The following is a 19,890-nucleotide window of genomic DNA, read 5'->3' as shown; positions in this document are numbered from 1 at the left end:
GGAGTGTCAAAAGTATCAAAAATAGTTCAGTAGACTCTTTCAAAACGAATTCTAAAGAGTCTTGGAACGGAAGAGATGGGTTTATTTCTTTTGTGGTATCAAAAGTGGGCTTTCTACCCTCACACGGTTCTTTCCACTCACTTTTTTGATAGCTCTCTGAACAGCTTGGTATGAAATCCTGAGATCTCTTGCATGGGCCCTCACGTATGTACTTGAGAAGATTGACATCAGCTGTTTTTTAACTCTTCCAGGTCCTGTTTGGCCTTTTTGCCGAGCTCTTCCTCCGTTCCAACGTTTTGGACTTACTGATGATGTAAACAGTGGTCCTGGAGACGATTAACCGCTTGGAGTTCCCCAATGGAAATTCGTTGATTATGTTTTCGAATTTTAGGTATCTAAAGAGCTCATGTTTTTTTTTATCGTAACTAATTGCTTATGCTAGAATATATTGAAATATTAAAATTAAATTCAACCACTCAACCTTAATTAATTATTGTATTAGTAAGTGTTTCAATTTCAACGGACTACACGGTACATTGAATATAAAATTATTTCACACCTAACTATTGATTAATAATTATTTTTTGGCTAAGTAGAAGGATCACATGTGTTAAATTATATTCCTATTCTTATTTTCGTTCACAAATTACATATGCGTAATTTTCTGATTTTTGAGCCTATTTTTCCCGGGTATACGAACAAAGTTCGCATACTGCTAAATACGAAATCAAGAATAAACAATGGTTCAATATTTATATTAATAAAGAAATGTTTGTCTGTCTGTATTTATATATAATAACAAGTCACCGTGTGTACTATATTTAGTGTTCCACGATGTATATCAAAAAATATTTTGATGTAATAAATAACTATGTAGTTTATTAAGAAAATATTGCAGGCGTGTTCACATAGCATCGATTTTTTTTGTATTATGTTTATTGTGCTTTTTTCGTTAAGATTGAAATTGAATATAAATGTTTTTATGACAAAATGCATTTTGTTTGTTTGTATTAGTGAGCGCTATAAAGACAAATGTACTCATCAGTCATCCAGACATAATATTTTTTTTTTTCTCAACCCCTTATTATTTTTTGTTTTTAACGAGGATACTTGAGACCAGTTATCCTTAGATGATTCAGAATGGTCGAGAGAATAAAAAAAGAAGTCGTCGAGGAATAAGAAATATATTATATTCTATGAACAAGCTGAATATACTACTACTCTGACATTTACAATCCTTTGAATTGATAGAAAAAAACTACAAAAGTAATATGTCATAAATAAAACACATAAATATAAACATAATAATTTTTTGAAGAAAGAGAAAGCATCAGGAGTAAATATACAATACCTAAATACATAGGTACTTCATTTTTAGTTAATCTAGTGCAACCCTCATGGTTACATCTTAAGTTATCGACTATGTAGTTAAATTTTTAACTTTAATTATTAATATGATAAACTTTGCAAATCTTTCTTAATTGATTTTAAATTTGACATGAAGTGTTAAATGTATACAAATAACATTGTCTGAACAATTGAGTCTGTTGAAAGATTTCACTGCTCTCTTAACAACACACTTTTAGACATATCTTGATAGTCATTAGCAGCTTTACAATAATAATATATATAGCTATTATTTAAATATTAAATCTGGTCAACAAAATTTCTACCTTTTTCATTTTTTCATTGAGATGGCGTGTGCTAGATTGTTTTAAGTCTATAAATATAATATTTATTTATGTTTTATTCTAAACATAGATTTTACAAATGTGTCCATATTTGAATTTTTTAGTGTTTGTGTGCATGTGTGAATAAATAAAAACCTAGTTGAAAAAAAAATATTTTATATATATAAATTAACCTTATAACCCAAAATGGGTGTTTTTTGAAACATATTTTTTTTTTCATTACTTAAATGTTTTAGTGTTATTTTTCACCATGAAAGATCCAATTAAAAGAAAAATGGATTAAATATATAATATTTAAATCAGAAGAAATGTCTTGAATGTACAAGAAATGACAAAAATTGGAACCTTTATTTTTTGTCATCTAATGAATGACCATTACTTTTTTTTATCATAATGACATAACTTGTAATTTGTCGTACAGAAAAGACATACAAGTTATAACTTTATTATAAAAAAAGAAAATCTGAAAAAAAAATTGTATGTTATGGTAAAGCTGTGATTCGACAACAACGGTGGATATAATTAGGCAGAATTCATCGAATGGAGTTTTTTTTCCAAAAATCTTTAAAATTCCCAAAGTTTAGTGATTGAAACGATGCAGTGTAATATTCTGAATGTGTAGGACCTTATTAAAAAAATAATGATAGGTTGGGGATAAAATAGGTTTGTGTTTCCCGCCCTTTTTTTAACTAAGTATATCTTGTTCATTATTGGTCACATTGGATCAAATAAAAAAGGTGTTAGTGTTTTACAAATGCTTTTAGGACATTATTGACATAGAAAGTGAACATATTATACCTTCTTACAATTTGAAAGGAAAAAATGCATCGAAAGCGACCAAGAAAATTTGTGATACATACGGAGCAATACTTTCTCGGTTCCTATTGCACAGCAGGGTTTCGAGCCATTATTTTTATTTCTCAATTCTGGCTACCACTGTGAACAACTCGACAGTTTGAAGCTGGCAATCGAACATAAGCATGTATGCCTGAATAGGATGCAACGAGATATCATTAAGACAACGCCAGGCTGCACACATCTTTGATGACGCGTCATAAGATCTGGGAACACGGATAGGAAGTTTTTTTTTTCTTTCTACTCTTACCCTTGGAGCATATGCAACGACAAAGCCACTCCAAGGTCACGCAAACTCCAATTTAATGCAGCAACCCGTGCGTATGGCATATGCCCCCGATGATGAGGTATATTTCATATCAAAATGCAATCATCCCATTGTTAGAATTAAAATAAAATCTTAAAATATTAAAATTCTTATATAAAAGACCTATAACAAACATCACTTCCAAACCAAAACATCAACTAAAAATAAATTAAACATAAACACACCATAATGAAAATAAGATCCTCTTTTATAGTAAAAATCAAAACACATAATGTAGTTTGACGATAATTTGTGATTACTGTCAAAATCACAAACTTCTATAACAATATCTCCAAATCGACCAGTGGCAATAATTTTATCAATAAAAAAAATGTCTTGTTCCATTGCTGATATCGACTAAAACCCCATATATTTCTCCTCACGCATTCTAGGGCATCACATCTCGTTATAAGATGTACAGGAGATTCTGGTTCATATTCAAACAATCTGCATGAGTCATCCTCCACAAAGCTCATCCTCTATAGATGTTTCTTCAAGGGAATATGGCCAGTCACAAAACTTAAAACCTTTTTAATTGATGTTCTTTTCTCTTTCACTCGTTCAACCAGACATAATTATTCTTTTTTCGTATTTCCCCTTTTTTTTGTAACCAGTAGGACTTCCAATGAAGATTTTTTAGTAATTTTACATCCAATTTTAGCTAATGCATCCACATATTCATTGGTCGTATTATTGTTATGGGCCTTTACAATAACATGTTTACAGAACCTTTCAATCTGCCTATCTCAGCCAATATCCTTTTTTGCAGTCTAGTAAAGGTTCCTCTTCTTTTTTTTTTGACAGCCAATCCATAGCAGCCATACTATCAGTATGAAAAACCACCAGACAGCTTGAATGCTTTTCCATCCCAACTTGAGCTCACAAAACTTGAAAAATTCCTTCCAAATGCCCCTGAAACACTATGTTATACCAGTTTAAATTTCCATAGCCGTCAAGAATAGATTTGCCCCCACACCAATTACACCAGCCATACCTAGCCTTATGTTCAATTTTTGATCCATCAGTGAACACATTTACACATCGAAGATTAGCAGATCTCCCTTCTTTCATAGTACCAAAAGAAAGACAGCTTTGAGATTTATGATTTATTTTTTCTAAGGGTGCATCAAATTTGTGGAGTATTTCATCTAAATCTTATTGGAGATGGTCGTGTCCTCCTTATGTTATTTACTGTACAATCCATGTGATTGGAACATCATCCATAATTCTTAATCAGTTTGTCATCTCATGTCTTTCAATACTAAGGTGTAAAGGTTCTATATTGATAATAATATCCATTGCTTTTGTTGGTGTTGATCCCATCGCTTTACACCTCAAGAGACAGGCTCGTCTATTAACCCTTCGAAACTTATTGAAATGTCCATGTTTTTCTATGATCTGAGGTGCCCATATTGCTGCCCCATAACATACCACTGATTTCAAGCATGCCTCTCGAATCCATTGACGTATATAGGCCGGAGGCCCCATTGGTAACCATGTAAGTATCTTGCAGCAAACAATACCTTTTTAGTTTTGTTGACGATATAAAAAATATGAGGAACCCATCCCAGTTGTCGGCCAATTATAACACCAATGTATTTTTATCCACCCACTCTATCACTGTATCATTTATTTTGATCTCAGGAAAATTCCCTTTACGTGCCCAAGTACATAACATCCCCTTAGTCTTTGACCCACTAAACTTGAGATCCATTTGAGATATACAATAGTTCATCCCACTTATTCACTTTTGAATTATATCAGCCATTGAAGTTAGATCAATCCCAGTTATCAACAAGCCTATGTCATCTGCAAAACCAATAGTAAATAATGGGCCCAGCTTAGGTTGAATAATGTACTGAATGGCAATATAATTCCCCCTTGAGGGCATCCTTTTGTTGGATTGAGGAAGAAACTTACTCGCTGTTGAGAAAAGGGGATTTCTCTGTTTAGCATGAACTGTTTGTACCATTTAATTGTGCATGGGGGGCAATACTATTATTTTCCAAAAGATTTTTCTATGGCACCTTAAGGAAGGTTGTCGAATGCTCCCTCGATGTCGAAGAAAAAGATTATGACATGATTCTTACTTATACCTTATCAACCACTTTACCAATTGCCAAATTTGTAGACTTTCCCCTTAGGAACAGAAACTGATTAGTTAATTACACTTTTAGCTTCAAAGATTCGATATGCCAATACACCACTCTCTTTAGCCCTTTTACTATTGTGTTCGCTAGCGTAATTGGTATGTATGCTTTTGGATGTGTATATCCATATTTACTTGGGTTTGGTAAGAAAATGAGCCTAGCTTCGCTCCATATCTTAGGAACATGGGAAGATTTAAGTGATAATTTAAGTATAAAAGCTATCCTGATATAGTATTCCTCTGATAAACTTTTAAAAATCTTTGGGGCTAAGCCATCAGGTCCCGGTTTAAAAAAAAAATCTGAATGAGCTAAATACTTTCTCCAAAAGTGAACTATTTATATAATTTACCCATCTTGCATGAGTGTCCATATTTGTCTCAGTCCCTTCATTCACATTTTCTTTCTGGCCTTGTCTATAAAGAGTAGCATTGCTAAAATGTATTGAGATTACATTTGAGAGCCCCCAATTTGAAATGTCCATGGTGTTGTGGACAAAACATTGTCACGCAGTAACACCATGCATCCTCTATGTAAATTCAATCTTACTTATACCTTCAACTGCTGTCATCCTGATGCCCAAAACTTCACAAAAGTTTGTTGTTATAACCATTTTGTTGGCAAAAAAAGTGGCCCCATCAGACAGCTTTATCATAACTAAATCGCTGGCACTTGCAAGTGCCGATAGGATCTTAACGCCCTGTACTTAAATAAAACCAGTCAATCAATAAAGAACTTCACCATAAGTAATATACAGTTTTAATTTAGATTGATTTTTCGGGTGCAAATATTATCCACAAACATCCCTAGTTGATAAATAAAATGGCTAGTTTTAAAACATGTACACAACATATGTTTATACATATACGTTTTTTTACTTGAATTTAAAATGAAAAGGAAGATAAATCTATTAATTGTATACCTAGATACTGTTAATATATATATAAATTACACAGTTATTAAAAATATGTGAATCAATCATAAATCATGTACAGAAGAGATTTAATCTCTTCCATTTAACATATATTGAAAAATTTACCTATTTACCTAAATATTAGGTGTGTAACAAAAGAGTATCGTGATTAACAAGAGTAATTCTATTACTGTTAATACATTGTCATAAAATACATATTCTAAACACTCTATTTCTGTAAGTATTCCGCCTATGATAGCAAATCATCAATCAAATAAAATTCGAAAAGAGAAAAATTAAATTAAATTTGACTACACTTATACTTTTTGTTAATGATCATTTTTGTATACACATTTATTGCAAGATAATGAGTAGATTCTTAAATAAGGTTATACCTTAAAAATTGCAAAAGTCAACCAAAAATTTAAATTGTTTTTGCCTTTGGATCAATAAAAATACAGGGGACCTTTACAACCCAAACTTTATAATTATGTGAACTACAAGATTTTCCAAAATTTACATTTCATGTTATTTTTCACCTTTAAAAGTTTAAATAAATGACAAAGCTTGAATGTTGATAAATGTTTTCATAATCAAAAACATTTTAATTATTTATCAATCCTTTTCTGAAAATTATGTCGATATTTGTCACAGATAGAGTTATAGAAAATGGTTCCAATACCCATCCTTAATTCTAGTCTCAGACTTACAGTGTAAGAGTAAGTTACACTTATAATAACTTCCCAACAAATCATCAGTGGTGTTCCTCGTTTTTCAGACACTAATGTTTAATTTATACTTCTTAAAAGCTCTTTTTTTAAGGATATACTAATTATTCTAACTTTAATATCCTTGGAAAATAAAAAAATAAACTCTTCCAATTGCAACTAAAAAAGTATTGCACGCGTAAAATGTCATATTTTTTACAACTCGACTAGTGTTAAAGTATACTTCTTCCTACAAACAATATACTTAAACCAAACAAATAGTGTACAAAAAAAATAGAATTCTTTTGTTGATGTGAAAGAGTATTAGGGAAAAAAATTGGGGGACTAATTACCTTTTACTCACATGAAAAGAACATCCCTTTCATAGAAATATGGGAAGAAAAAGGATAATGATTGTTTTTTTTTTTTTTGAAGGAAAATTATTTATCTATTGATTCCAAAAAGTAGAGTCATTTTTACGGATTTGAATCTTAATGAAGATTAAGAAGATGTTAATATGAAGGTTGAAATAAAGCTTTTATAGTATTTTTTCCTCATGACTCTTCATTTCTTTTTGCTCTCTTTCTACCTATTACAAAGCTATATATGTCCATTATTTTAGAAGATAAAATATGGAGAACAATTGGAGATGATTAATTAATGATAATTCTTAGTTTGAAGGATTTTTCATATGATTCAATGGAAGGCTTCAAATAATAATATAAATACTTTTTAGAATAAAGAACATATAGATTCTTCAATTATTTTGTTTCTGTCTTTACCTAAATTCATTATTTCAAAAGGGGTAATCATCGTTACAACGCAATGCTGTTACTCATTTTTGGAAATTCAATCTTCTTTATATTTAGAGCAGCTGTCACTATGGTGCCCAAAACTTCACTATGGTATGTTGTTACAACTTAGATTCTCTCAGCAAAAAAAAAAAAAAAAAAGATGCGCCATCAGACAGTTGCATTATAATAAAATCGCAAGGGCACACAAGCGCCGATTTGATAATTTAATAATTTTGAAAATCCAGATTCACAAAAAGTTAAATTTTGAAGAAAAAAAATTCAAAAAATCCATAGCTATTCGTTAGATAAAAGGAAAAATCTATAGCTATTCTCAAAAAATTTCAAAAATCCTCAGGTGTTCACAAAGACTTTTAAAAATACAAAGCTGTGTAAAGAAAATTATTTTATTTTTGTAAAAAATTTTTTAAACAAATAGTTTGATTTCAAATATTAACTTAATGGAAAAAAATTGAAATATGTAATTATATTTTAAATATAAAATAAAAAAATGCAATTTTCTAGTAAAAAGTAAATATTCTATAATTTGGGGGGTACAGCCCCTCCATTCCACCCCTGCGGACGTCCCTGGATATTTCACCAATGTGTTAACTATCCTTTCATGTACACCATCGGGCTGTATAGCCACCCGAACATTAAAATTGATATATTATCAATATATTTAGCGGTGGAAATCGTAAGCATTTACGGTATGTAAGAAAGAAAAAAGCTATAATGAATATGTTAACCTTATTTTTAGAAAAGTACTGAATCATATGTACTTTTGAATGCTTTTTTTATCAATGTACCAAATAGAGCATAACGTATTCTATCTTTTTGTAAATATTTTCAAAGTGGCATTTAATTTATAACCCTTTTTTAGTTTTTCTAAAACATTATTATTTTAAGAGTGGTATAGGTGACACAACCCCTAAAAATCAAATTTGAGCGTTCCGTTCTAACATTAATTACAAAAAATTCAAAAAATCAAAGTTCATATATTTAAATTTTATTTTTTAATTCTGATTTAAAGAGCTTATAGAGACATTAGGGACGCTTGAGAGACTTATTTTGTGGAAGTGGCACAGGAGGGCTGAGTGGGGTCTTTTTGAATGATCTTATAGAACATGAACGTTTCTAGTAATCTACTTTAACTCAAACATAAATTTGACCAGTTCAATCATTCTGAAAAATGGGTCAAGGCTTATCATTTTGCTGTTAATGTAAGTAAATGGGGCACTAAAAATAATTAATTCTGATCTCGTGTGTTGTAAGGGCCGCAGTATAGTCCTGCTGTATCTCATAATTTCCCTCAGGGTAGTTGAACTTCCCCAGAGCAAGACCACCTCCTTGAAAATGTCCTGGTACTCCTCGGCCGCAATTATCTTTTTCGCGTCTGATTCCTGGATTCTAAGCATCATCTTGGAGTCTGGGAACATAGTTTGGTTGATCAGCAAAACCTCATCGGCAACGTACGCGAGGTAGAGGTCGTTCTTGGAGTTTCTTGACTCGTCCACAGTCCAGTTGTTCTTGTCTTGTTGCTGTACTTGCATGAATCAAATCGACTATAATTTGCCTTTTGGACTCCATCTCGACCATTAATAAACCTATTTTAGTCATCTGTAGCTCATTCGAACGCTAATATTCACATAATTATTGTGTTACAAAATTTTTAATTATTGTTTTCAGATGAGACCTCCCTGACACTATCAAATATGAAGTTGCGATTTCCTATCGTACAGTGTTAATGGTACTACCATATAATTGGAACGTTGAACGAAACGTGGAACAGAACGAAAATAATGGCTGAACGGTGAACACTGAACAAGAAATACGAAAAGTATGTAGTCCTTGTATCTAGTAGTCCTTAAATTATAATTTGGATTGAAATCCATTAAGGATATAGCTTGAAGTGTTTTCACATAATACAGAGTATGGTGATGATCTCCAGAGTGAACCATTATCGTCTTCTCGTCTCAGAGCAATCCACCATTTAATACATGAATCTTCATTTGAAGAGATTGAAATGATCTTCCTCTCGAGTACCCAGGGACAACACAAGACGATGGCATATGTATAAATTAAAACAATAACTAACTTACAACTTACAAATATCGCAATTTGTAAAGATGAAATATTATTAATTAATAAGTAATATTATTATAAGTATAACCAGTACTAGTATGAACTATAAACCTTATTAGTTATTAATAGCTAAAGAATGCACCGGCGTCACACAAAAGGTGACGTAATCTTAAGCGACACTAGTGCCCATATGCAATCCATACTTCTATTAGCACAAGTGACAGTGAGTCATACACCCTTACAGATCGTATATATTTTTTAGTTTGCTCGTGCCTTATTGAAACTCTAGGTTGCTTCTGTGTATTTGAAGGGAGTATTTACTTGTATAAACTGTGACTACTCTAGACCTTAATTAAGTTAATATTGAATTTTTATTGTTTGATTATGAATATAATACGACTAAAATAAAAGTGAAAAAGACGGATCCTTCACGTTTGAGTGGAAATAAAAAATATTCAAATTAATTATTTAATTCAATATGAAATATATTTATCTTTTCCCTTACATAAATCATGAAAAAACTTCGATTCTCTCTCAAAGGTTATTTATAAATTGAATACTGTTATCCGACAAGAATGCGGAATAAGATATATCTATAAAGATGAAATATATGAAGTGCGTACGCTAAGTAAAAACAAGCCGAAAGAAATTGTACCAAAACAATGAAAAATACAATTATTTATACATCAATCACTCCAGATCTTCAATGTAATCCTCCTGTTTCTATAAAAACTGGAGAGTTCCATTAAGAAAAAAATAATCAAGTATAGATTACAGTGAGGAATAAAACAATCTTGAAGGACCTTTTATATTGTTAACATGCCTATTTGTTTCTACTATTTTATTTTAACAGTGAAAGACATTAGGTTGATTTTTGGTGGAGCAAGGGGGAAAGTAGAACTATACCTTATACCACTATGGGTCCATCCCTATTGTCTTTATCCTTTTATGCGGATCTTGCGGAGTATGAATTAATAAATCTACTTTGTCTCTTTGGACAATATTAATTTAAAATGACCTTAAGACTCAACGACGAGGCGAAATTGCTTCACCAAAAATTGACCTATAATATGAACAAAACAAAGTGTTTTGGAGAAATAAAAAAATAAATTATAACTCCATGAAACTTCCATAATGTGGCTTCAAAATTAATATTATTTTTTGACAGTGTTTCTCTGCTAAGGGAAAAAGATGACTTCAACACATCGAAGGAAAGATAACCATGGTCATATACCCTAGAAATCTTGTATCACAACCTCCTTTCTTCAAAGTAGAAGCACTGAAAATAGGTTTTCTATCACGTCAATGACAAAAAATATACGACCGTACACACATAAGAATGGCTTAAGAAGAAAAACATTAAGGGGATGGAGTGGCCTAGCCAGTATTGAAAGTTCTATGTCATAAAAAATCTTTACAAGTAGGCAAACATACAAAATCATAAAGGGATCAATACTTATTTGAAACCAGTAAGGTTCAATAATTAATTTTTATTTTTTGACATGTGTAAAGTTGTACAAAATCTATTGCACAATCCCAATTGGGACAAATTGATTTTGGATTTCTTAATCAAAGAACGCTGAAATAATACTGCTTTATGGTTTTTCTTAATTTAAGGGCTTATTAGCTGAGATCATCACCACAAAAGGGGCTTTTATAACTTGTATCGCCCTCACTGTATAATAAAGTATATTAAGAGTCTATTTTGGTCACAGGGTTGTAACAAAATTCCACCTGGGTCGGGTTTTTCAGATACAAATAATTAAAAAAGTAATTAATATTATATATAAACGGGTCATTCCACGGGATATTTTTCATAAAGAAAGGGATTTGACTAAAGTTTGGTATGTGGTATTATTTTATATATATTCGCGTATGTGATTTTAGTACACAACAATTATGGGGACACAAATAACAAATTCAGAGAAACTACTCGAATAGATGTACTATTTATGAACAATTTCTTTGTATATATCACTATTTAATAATAAAATAAAGGGATATGATTCTACAGGATATTAAAATAATTTATATTAGAAAAACATAAATATATTAGTGCATTTATTTCAAAAACAGAGACAGATACAGATTTTAGACTTGAATAAAAGTTTTTCAGAATTTAGAATTACGTACGTAAGGTTATGTTTAATTCTGATCAGACAAGATTCCTGGGCTTGGTAGGACAATTTTGATTTTTTGCTAATAAGTTGATTTTTTTCATAAGACAAGATCAATTCTCCGAGTTTTAAAGTTTTTTTATGGTATGGGTTGTCGATTCGAAACTGCACCAAAAAAAACAAAAAAACAATGAATTATTGCACAAACAGAAAGATGGAGAACATATGAAATAGGAATTAAAAAGGGAATTAGTAAAAGTAATGGCGAGTTAATCTTAGTATGTACCTTAAATCTTCATTATTGTTGGAGAAGGAACATGGCAAGATAGCATGAATAAATACTTCTAATTATTAGGTCGATAGACATAATTAAATTACTTGGAAACATATCAATTATTCAATATTATTTTTAAGATGACAGGGATATTGATTAAATTAATAATGATAAGATCACACTATTTTTGAGCGGATACATTCAATATCAAAGAATAAAATACACTTCAAACACATTTATTTTTCTTACATGTGTGTCAAAACCTTGATCACATTCCATCTCATTGATTGAAATATAATTTTAATCGAGTTACAAAAAATATGAACTATACAAACACGATACTTTTTGTAGTTGCAACCTCAAAAGCGTTCTGCTTTATTTTCAAAAGCTGTTTTTAAACCTATATTATTTTATGCTTGATAAAAGAAAATTTAAGTGTAAAGTAGGTACGATTGTGTTTGCTCATAGAAAACATAGAGTAACGGTTAGGATTGGCTCGGGAGTTGTAAGTCCTTGTTGGATTTGGAGTAGAATTGAAGATCGACATTGGGGTAATAGCTGTTTCTATATCCTTGCTTACAACGGTATCAAAAAAGGTTGATCTCATATAAATAGTTGAATGTCGTTATATGTAGCTTCCAAATATTAAAAGAAAATAGTTTTACCCTGCCTTGTTCGTTCAATATAAGCCTTTAAAAGATTTCCTAATATATTTGGACCACACTGTTCAATGTACATATAATTTCATTTTAAGGTATGTATTTTTTGTAAAATGCTTGACTCTTTTTTGTATTCTATTTATGTATTAAATAAAATCTTGACAAAAGGGTTCATTTTATAATAATATTATTGTATGTAGAATGATATATGTTATATTTATAAGGTTCTCTCTCAAGAATTTGTTCATGTCATTATTGAAACTTTTTTTCTTCTTTTTTTACAATTTTCTTGACTTATTTTTTACGAAGATGAAGCAGATTTTTTTCCCTCCTTTAAATTTATTTTTCCCTAGATAAAAGTATGGGAGAGTATATTTATTGGAACTAAAATATATTTTTTTTCGGATAAATCTCTTGTGTCGTTTTAATAATGGAGTGAAATATATTAGTATATAAGTATATAAAATAATGCACCTTAGGTTTTATCCAGCAAGTAATATATGTATTTATGAATAAACAATTTGGTTTGTCGATACATATTGTGTGAGTAAATATGAAATAATTATTTTTTTTTTTTGTTTAATTTTCAGATTTCCTTTCAATTTTCATCATTGATCACGTTTTCGAGAAATGATCCTTCCTCTCCTACTCCATCAATCAAAAAATAATGCAAATCAGTTCTTTTTGTATAGCTCTATCAATAATAACCCTTGATTCAACTTAAAATTCCAAATACAATACTTAATCATGGACGATGATGGATTTTTCAACGGCTTAATAAGTCGTAGCAATGTTTCATCCTCGGGTGACTGCTACCGATGCTCCCGTCGAAAAATTAAGAAAAACGATTGTTTTATTCATGATGCGACAGACTTGAAATACGCAGACTCACTTACTTCTTCCACAACAACTCTTGGAGAAAAGCAAGTCTTTATCAACAATAATAATCAAGAGTCCAGCTTTTCTCTGGTTCTTCCCCCAGGGACTCCCCCGCCCCCAGCCACAAAGACAATTCGCACCGCAGTCATTGTGGATAATGAAAGACATTCCGGCTCTTCCACCACAACTGTTTCAAAGCATCGAGAGGATGAGCCCTATCGATCTCCTCCTTGCTCAACTTCCGTATCAATAGGAACAGATGGAATAGATACAGCTGTTCTGAAGAAGAGAAAGCGTCGAAAAAGGAAAGGGGCGAAGAAAAAGGGGAAGAGAGTCTTGGAGTCAATGATGGAAATTTTTCGTTCTTTTTGTGAACAAACCTCACTGCATGGATGGCAATATATAACAAAGAAACAGACTTCAACTTATAAACATTTATTTTGGGCCATAATTGTCTCTTTCTCCATGGGGACAGCTGCTTTCTTCCTTTATAATAATACTATGGATTACTTGGACGCTACGGTAAGAACCTTTTGTTTCGTATTACAAATAGGCGTATAAGATATAATTAAACAAACATAGAACATATTTTATTTTGTAAATCAAACAATAATTTATAAATATATTTACATTGTAATTTCTGAAGAGCCCTCAAAAAGTATACAGAATAAAAAGTGCTCGACATTACAGAATAAAAGATATAAAAGGTTTTTTAGTGTGTTTCTTGAGAAAAAAAATATTTATCCAACTTTTCATACTCAGATATTGGTTATATTTTTGGAAGTTTTTCTCTTAAATAATATGATCAAAAAAAAAAAAAAAAAAAAAGACTAAAGGGAGATCCAATCGAATGGAAAATAATATACACACTTTTCTGGATGTTTTTATATTGTTCATAAACAAAATGAATTTTGTCTACTAATCATCAACGTATCCTTACTCACTGATCTTTACTTTACAAAAAAAAAAGTTAACACGCATATGTTTATAAGCATAAAATTATTATTAGATAGAAGATGTCATTTTGTTCTTTGTACAAATATGTAATTATTCCATTTTAGTTATATATATATATAGACTTTAAAATTCTTTACAAAATATAAAATATATTTTCAAATAAAATCTTCATTATTTAGCATCAAATTCACAAATATGTATTTCAAAATACATTAATTGATCACTTTAACTATTTTCATTAACCATATTGTACAAATTAAAGTGTGAATGCACATATTCGAATACATGCGAGGAGAGAAGGACTAGTTGACAACCAATTCAGATGACAAGCTTCAATTTTCTATCAAGTTTTTAATAGTTGTACTTCAGAATTTTGGTAGAATAGCCACCTTTAGTCCTGTCTTAACTACAGCTCCTTGAGCATGGCCACTACACCCAACCTTGAGAGAGAAAAAAACAACTATCTTGGATTAGTGATGATTTTACAAAAATGTGGTGCGTCAATCTAAAAACAATATTAACCAAAAATTATGAAAAAAGAAAATCTCTATATATTTGTAACTTCATATTTATAAACAGGCAAATATTTCGTAGACATATATAAAAAAAAATTTAGTCTTTGTTTTCCGATTTGTAGGATGAGTTCAGTTACCTAAAATTTTTGGCTATAGTTCAAAATTTGTATTTGTTTTAAGAGACTTATATTAATCTGATATGGACTTTCAAATAAAATCCATCTATTTTTTATTATTTTATTGTGGCAATCCATTTTGGCTCATTAAGTGCAATTTCCAGCGCCTCCAAAGGGGAATTAACAATAACATGTTGATAAAAATTAACAATAATTTGTCAAAAATACTAATGCAATCCATAATCAAATTAAAAAAATATATATCTTAGCTTTCTTTCATATAAAGGCCACGAAATATGAAAAAGTATACTTTAAGGATTTTAATTTATTAACCAAAGACAACTTTTTATGTATACAATATTGACTTTATGTAAAAATTTATAGTATAAGTTAGTATTCAGGACTTGAAAATACATAAACTTTAGATCCTTCTTTGTCCTTTAACACAATTTATGTACTCATATTTATGTCGTCCATTGTATAGGTACGTATATAAAAATAGTTTCCAATAAGAATGTCTAATTCTGTATCAAAAATACATAATTTGAAAAGGAAAAAAATGTCAATAGTATTTTATATGAAATAAATATGTTTGATAAAATTGAATACAAAATATTGTACATTTCAATGAAATACTTTTTTTTGTTCTTCATACAAAGTTAGTTTGTCGTACATATATGACTAAAAAAAATATAATTATATTTTACTAAATATTAGGTTGGTAAAAATGAAATTTCGTAGTTCCTCCACTATTAACCAAGTATATCATATTCATTACTCGTCACATCGGATCATACGATAAAACACTGTATATGTGTGAGTGTAGAATACAAAAATTATTCTAACAGTATGGCACTGGCCGCTTCCGTCTTGAATTATCGTGCGTTGAGTATGGAGGTCTCAAAAGAAGAAATTCCCCACAATTTACATTTTTATAATCTGAAATGGAAAAACACGTTGAAAGCGACCAAGAAAATTTGTGATACATACGGAGGCAATGTTCTTTCGAACGATCCCCCCTCCCGTGCTCAATTCTGCTCTCTACTGTGAACAACTCCACCGTTTGAAGCTGGCGATCGAACAGAAGTGGTCAGCATTGGTGAATAGGAGAGGACCCATGTTTCATCATAACAATTCCATACTGCACATACATGTCGCGCCAAAAGCTAATGGGAGCTCCAATGAACCTGGCATCACGTGACTACGCCCTGTTCCTGTTTATGTCTTGGGGGTAAACTATGGCCTGAATAGAGTCCGGTGGAAATTGGTAGTCCGATGTTTTTTGCCAACAGGGACAAGGTATTCTTCGATGATTTTAACACTAATTATAAAGCATGGAAATAAAGTGAAAAAATGTATTTATATTTATTTTTGAAAAATGAGACAAATAGGTAACTATGATGAGTAGAGTCCTTCCCAAATTGGTAAAATTGCCCTCTGATCTTGTATGGAATTGAGACCCCAAGACTGGGTAGGCCACTCCATTACCTAGTTTCTTTCTTCTTGAGCCACTTCTTTGTTACCATAAACATTGGTTTTGGGCTATTGTCATGCTGAAAGTCCCATTTTTAGTGCTCTACCTTCATGGAAGCGGTTGTTGTCAAAGATTTTCAGAGAATGGGCATTGGACATCCTCCCTTCGATGTTGTAAAGTATTTCTTTCCTTTTAGTAGAAAAACCCACTCAAAACATAATGTTGCCATCCCCATGTTCCCCATGCTTGGCGGTTGGGATGGATTTTTAAGTGTTTCTCTTCCTCCCAAGACTTTTTTTTTTGTTCATACATTTTATCTCACTTTTTTAATAAACCTTCCATTAGAATTATAGACCATTCTTTTCTTTGTCAGTAAGTAAATTTTTCAAACGTGACAAGATATCAAATACTTATTTTCTTCACTGTATGTACAATATACAAGTATTAACAAGTCTAAATGACTCTTAACCTTTCAAAATTTGTATTATAGAGATAAGTAAATAATAAAAGTTGGCCTGGTATTGATAATAGATCGAAAATATTCGACGTGTGTGTGCACTTACTGTCCCCTTCAGGGCCTGCCCTGGTAAATACACTTTCTATTTAAATGGAGCGTAAACATATAAAATACTAACAAAAATTGGGAGTTATTATTTAAGTATGTACAATGTCTTACATGGATGGATCGAGCTCATAGTCTGCTCCCAGATGGCCTTCTGGGGCAATCCCAAATAAAATGTTTGGTTGTCACATTTATGTAAATAAATAATTGGGATTTCTTTCTGTTATTGGTTTTTGTTCAAGATTCGGTTCTGTAGACGCACCACATGTGTAGACATAAAAGAGTATTATTTTTTGCACAAAGTAATGGCCCATAAAGACCACATTTTCATTAAAAGAATAGTAGTATCAAGTCATTTTTTGACAGAATTTGAAGTTATCTGATTTCTTGTGTGATTTTAATTAATTTTCCATATGATTTGTATAAGATATTTAATTTACCTGTAGTGGAAATTTCGTTTCATCTGCAGGTTATTCGTGATGATGGAGGAAAAAAATACGAACCACTTGTTTTGTTTTAATCATTTGGTAGGAAATATAAATGTACTTTCGTATGAATGTTACCAAGTTTGCAATTAAAATTTACATTTAAATAACTAGTTGCAACATAAATAATAAAAGTTATATACCTACATTGTAAAAAGATAGAAAAATATGTTGACATATTTTTGCAATTCTTTTTTCCCCATATTTAATAACTGTTTATTATAAACAAATAATATTTTTTAATATAATGTTTTGTCATATATCCACTTATTATTGTACGAAAAAAAGTTCGAAGTAAAATTTATGTGCCAGTTTTTACATTTATAGTTTCCTTTGTTAGTGTCTTTTCAGATCAGTCCTAGTACAATTATTTTGTGTTTTAATTGAGACACAGCTTTAACTTAATAAAGAGGAATCATAATAAAATAACTATTTAGTTAAAAAACAAAACACGATAAAAATATAATATATCATAACATTTTAAACTTCAAAGACTCCTATATGAGATATTCACAGAAAATAAATAATGGAAAACAACAAGTAAAGCACAACAAAGCTAGCGCATATCTGTAACATAAGATTAGTCAGATAAATTTTTGTCCTCAATCATCGTCATTAAAGTATCTTTTTTAAAGTACTCATTCACACATTATTACAAAATTTATATTAAAGAAGAGACGAAAAAATACAGCAACAAAAATGAGGAGAAGATCTATTTATTATTTTTTTCCCCTGCCTTCCCCTGATAGCATTTGTGACTTTAGTGAGACAGGTGAACGAGTACACCAATAGTTAGAATTATATAATGTTAAAAACAAACAAACAAAAATTAACAATATAAAACATAAAACAATTCAGATTTTTGGCGAAGGGGGGGAAAGTGCGGAAGTGTGCTGTAGATATAGGAGTCCGGAGCCTGAATATGACCTTCGACGCCAAACAGAGTACCTCGTTGGTTCCGTCGAAGCCATAAGAAAAACTCATTTGGATCTTGTTTCTCCCTATTTTTTATCTTATACCCTTCCAAACGTTATCTATGATGCCATGTAGAGTTCCACAGTCCTGCAAAATGTGAGAAGTTATCTTTACTTGATTGCAATCTACACAAAACGCGCGAGCGTCATTAAAATGTACAAAAAAAAGTTGTTTTTTTTTTTAACTTTTAGCGATTGTCATTGATTGAAATTATCTGATCATTATATTTACTAATGAGTTTGTTCACTAATGACATACGGAAGGTTTTTTGTATTGCGTACAAAGGCGTTCAAGAGGAGAATATGGAATAGCTGATAAGTGCGAGCACATTTTTATGCTAAACCAATGATAAGTTTGGCAATTTTGACGTTCTAATTATTATTACTAAGGGTAGTGCCCAGCATAGCCGAGAGTAATTACGTGTCAACTAAAAGTCAAGTTTTTTTAGACAATATATAAGATAACTCCCTAATAAATCCACAGAGTTACTTTCTGTTTTTTGTTTTTTTTAGGAGCAGACTTATCCTTAACTACTCTTTGTTGAAGAGACTCGAGTTTATTTATTTTTCAAGTATTCGAGTCATTCAATATATTAAGAATTTGATATGAAAACATAGTTAGTTGAATTCATAAGATAAATAAATATCTTATTTCATCTCTCCATGGTGTGGTTTTTGAGTTACCCGAGTGCTATAATGTAGTAATTTAGAACTAAGATTGTTCAGAGTCAATTAACACCTCAAGAAAAACTTGAAAATTAAAAATTATATCAATTAAACTTAAATAAAGTTATTTAAGTCATTTCATAAATATTTTTTATTGTGTTTATGTCTTATTCTTACCTCAAGATAATAAACTTTTTTAGTAGAAAAGACAAAAAGCATGACACTTAAATTGAAAGAACTTATACCTAAGTCCTCATTTATAGCAAAGATGTTTAATTATAAGTGTCCATTTCCTTACGTAAACATGTTACTTTTGTAATAAAAAAACTCTGATATTCTGAGAACATGGAATGTTGTGGGATGAGGAGTTTTGAATGAAGGTGGAAAATTATATAAAAAGAAAGTACATTTTAAGTCACATTCCTGGCAAAATTGTTAAGAAATGACAACAAATAGCTTGAATATCTTGTAATTAAATAGTAATTAGCTTGTTAAAAATATGCAACATGTTGGGCTCAGAATTAATTAAGGGCGCCTCCATCTTTGAAGACGTATCCACCACTGTACGTGTCCTCCTTAAATGCTTCTTCTTTAGATTTGCAATTAGGCCATTCCTTAAATTATTATAATCTACTTAGTTCTGCTCTAAGTATATTAATTCCAATGTGACCAAAAGGAATGATGTAGTAGTATATAAGGGGTTCAAATAAATGCTC

The 19,890-nt window shown here is 30.7% G+C and overlaps 1 protein-coding gene across 2 annotated transcripts in view; it reads left to right on the top strand.

Annotated features, from left to right (window-relative positions):
* Positions 1–19,890, top strand: part of LOC121129821 (sodium channel protein Nach) — a 162,919-nt gene that overhangs the window by 89,084 nt on the left and 53,945 nt on the right. The window contains exons 2-3 of one of the 2 annotated variants that reach the window (XM_071893449.1): positions 9,101–9,251; positions 13,137–13,947. In XM_071893449.1, the coding sequence (XP_071749550.1) occupies positions 13,294–13,947 (654 nt within the window). In that variant the 5' untranslated portion in view covers positions 9,101–9,251; positions 13,137–13,293. The remainder of the gene's footprint in view (positions 1–9,100; positions 9,252–13,136; positions 13,948–19,890) is intronic. The other variant, XM_040725541.2, reaches the window with a different exon arrangement.

This window comes from Lepeophtheirus salmonis, chromosome 14 (assembly GCF_016086655.4).
Source record: "Lepeophtheirus salmonis chromosome 14, UVic_Lsal_1.4, whole genome shotgun sequence".
In the NCBI taxonomy this organism is placed as follows: Eukaryota; Metazoa; Arthropoda; class Copepoda; order Siphonostomatoida; family Caligidae; genus Lepeophtheirus; species Lepeophtheirus salmonis.
Note: the sequence above shows the minus strand (reverse complement) of the source record. Positions and strands in the feature narration are given on the sequence as shown.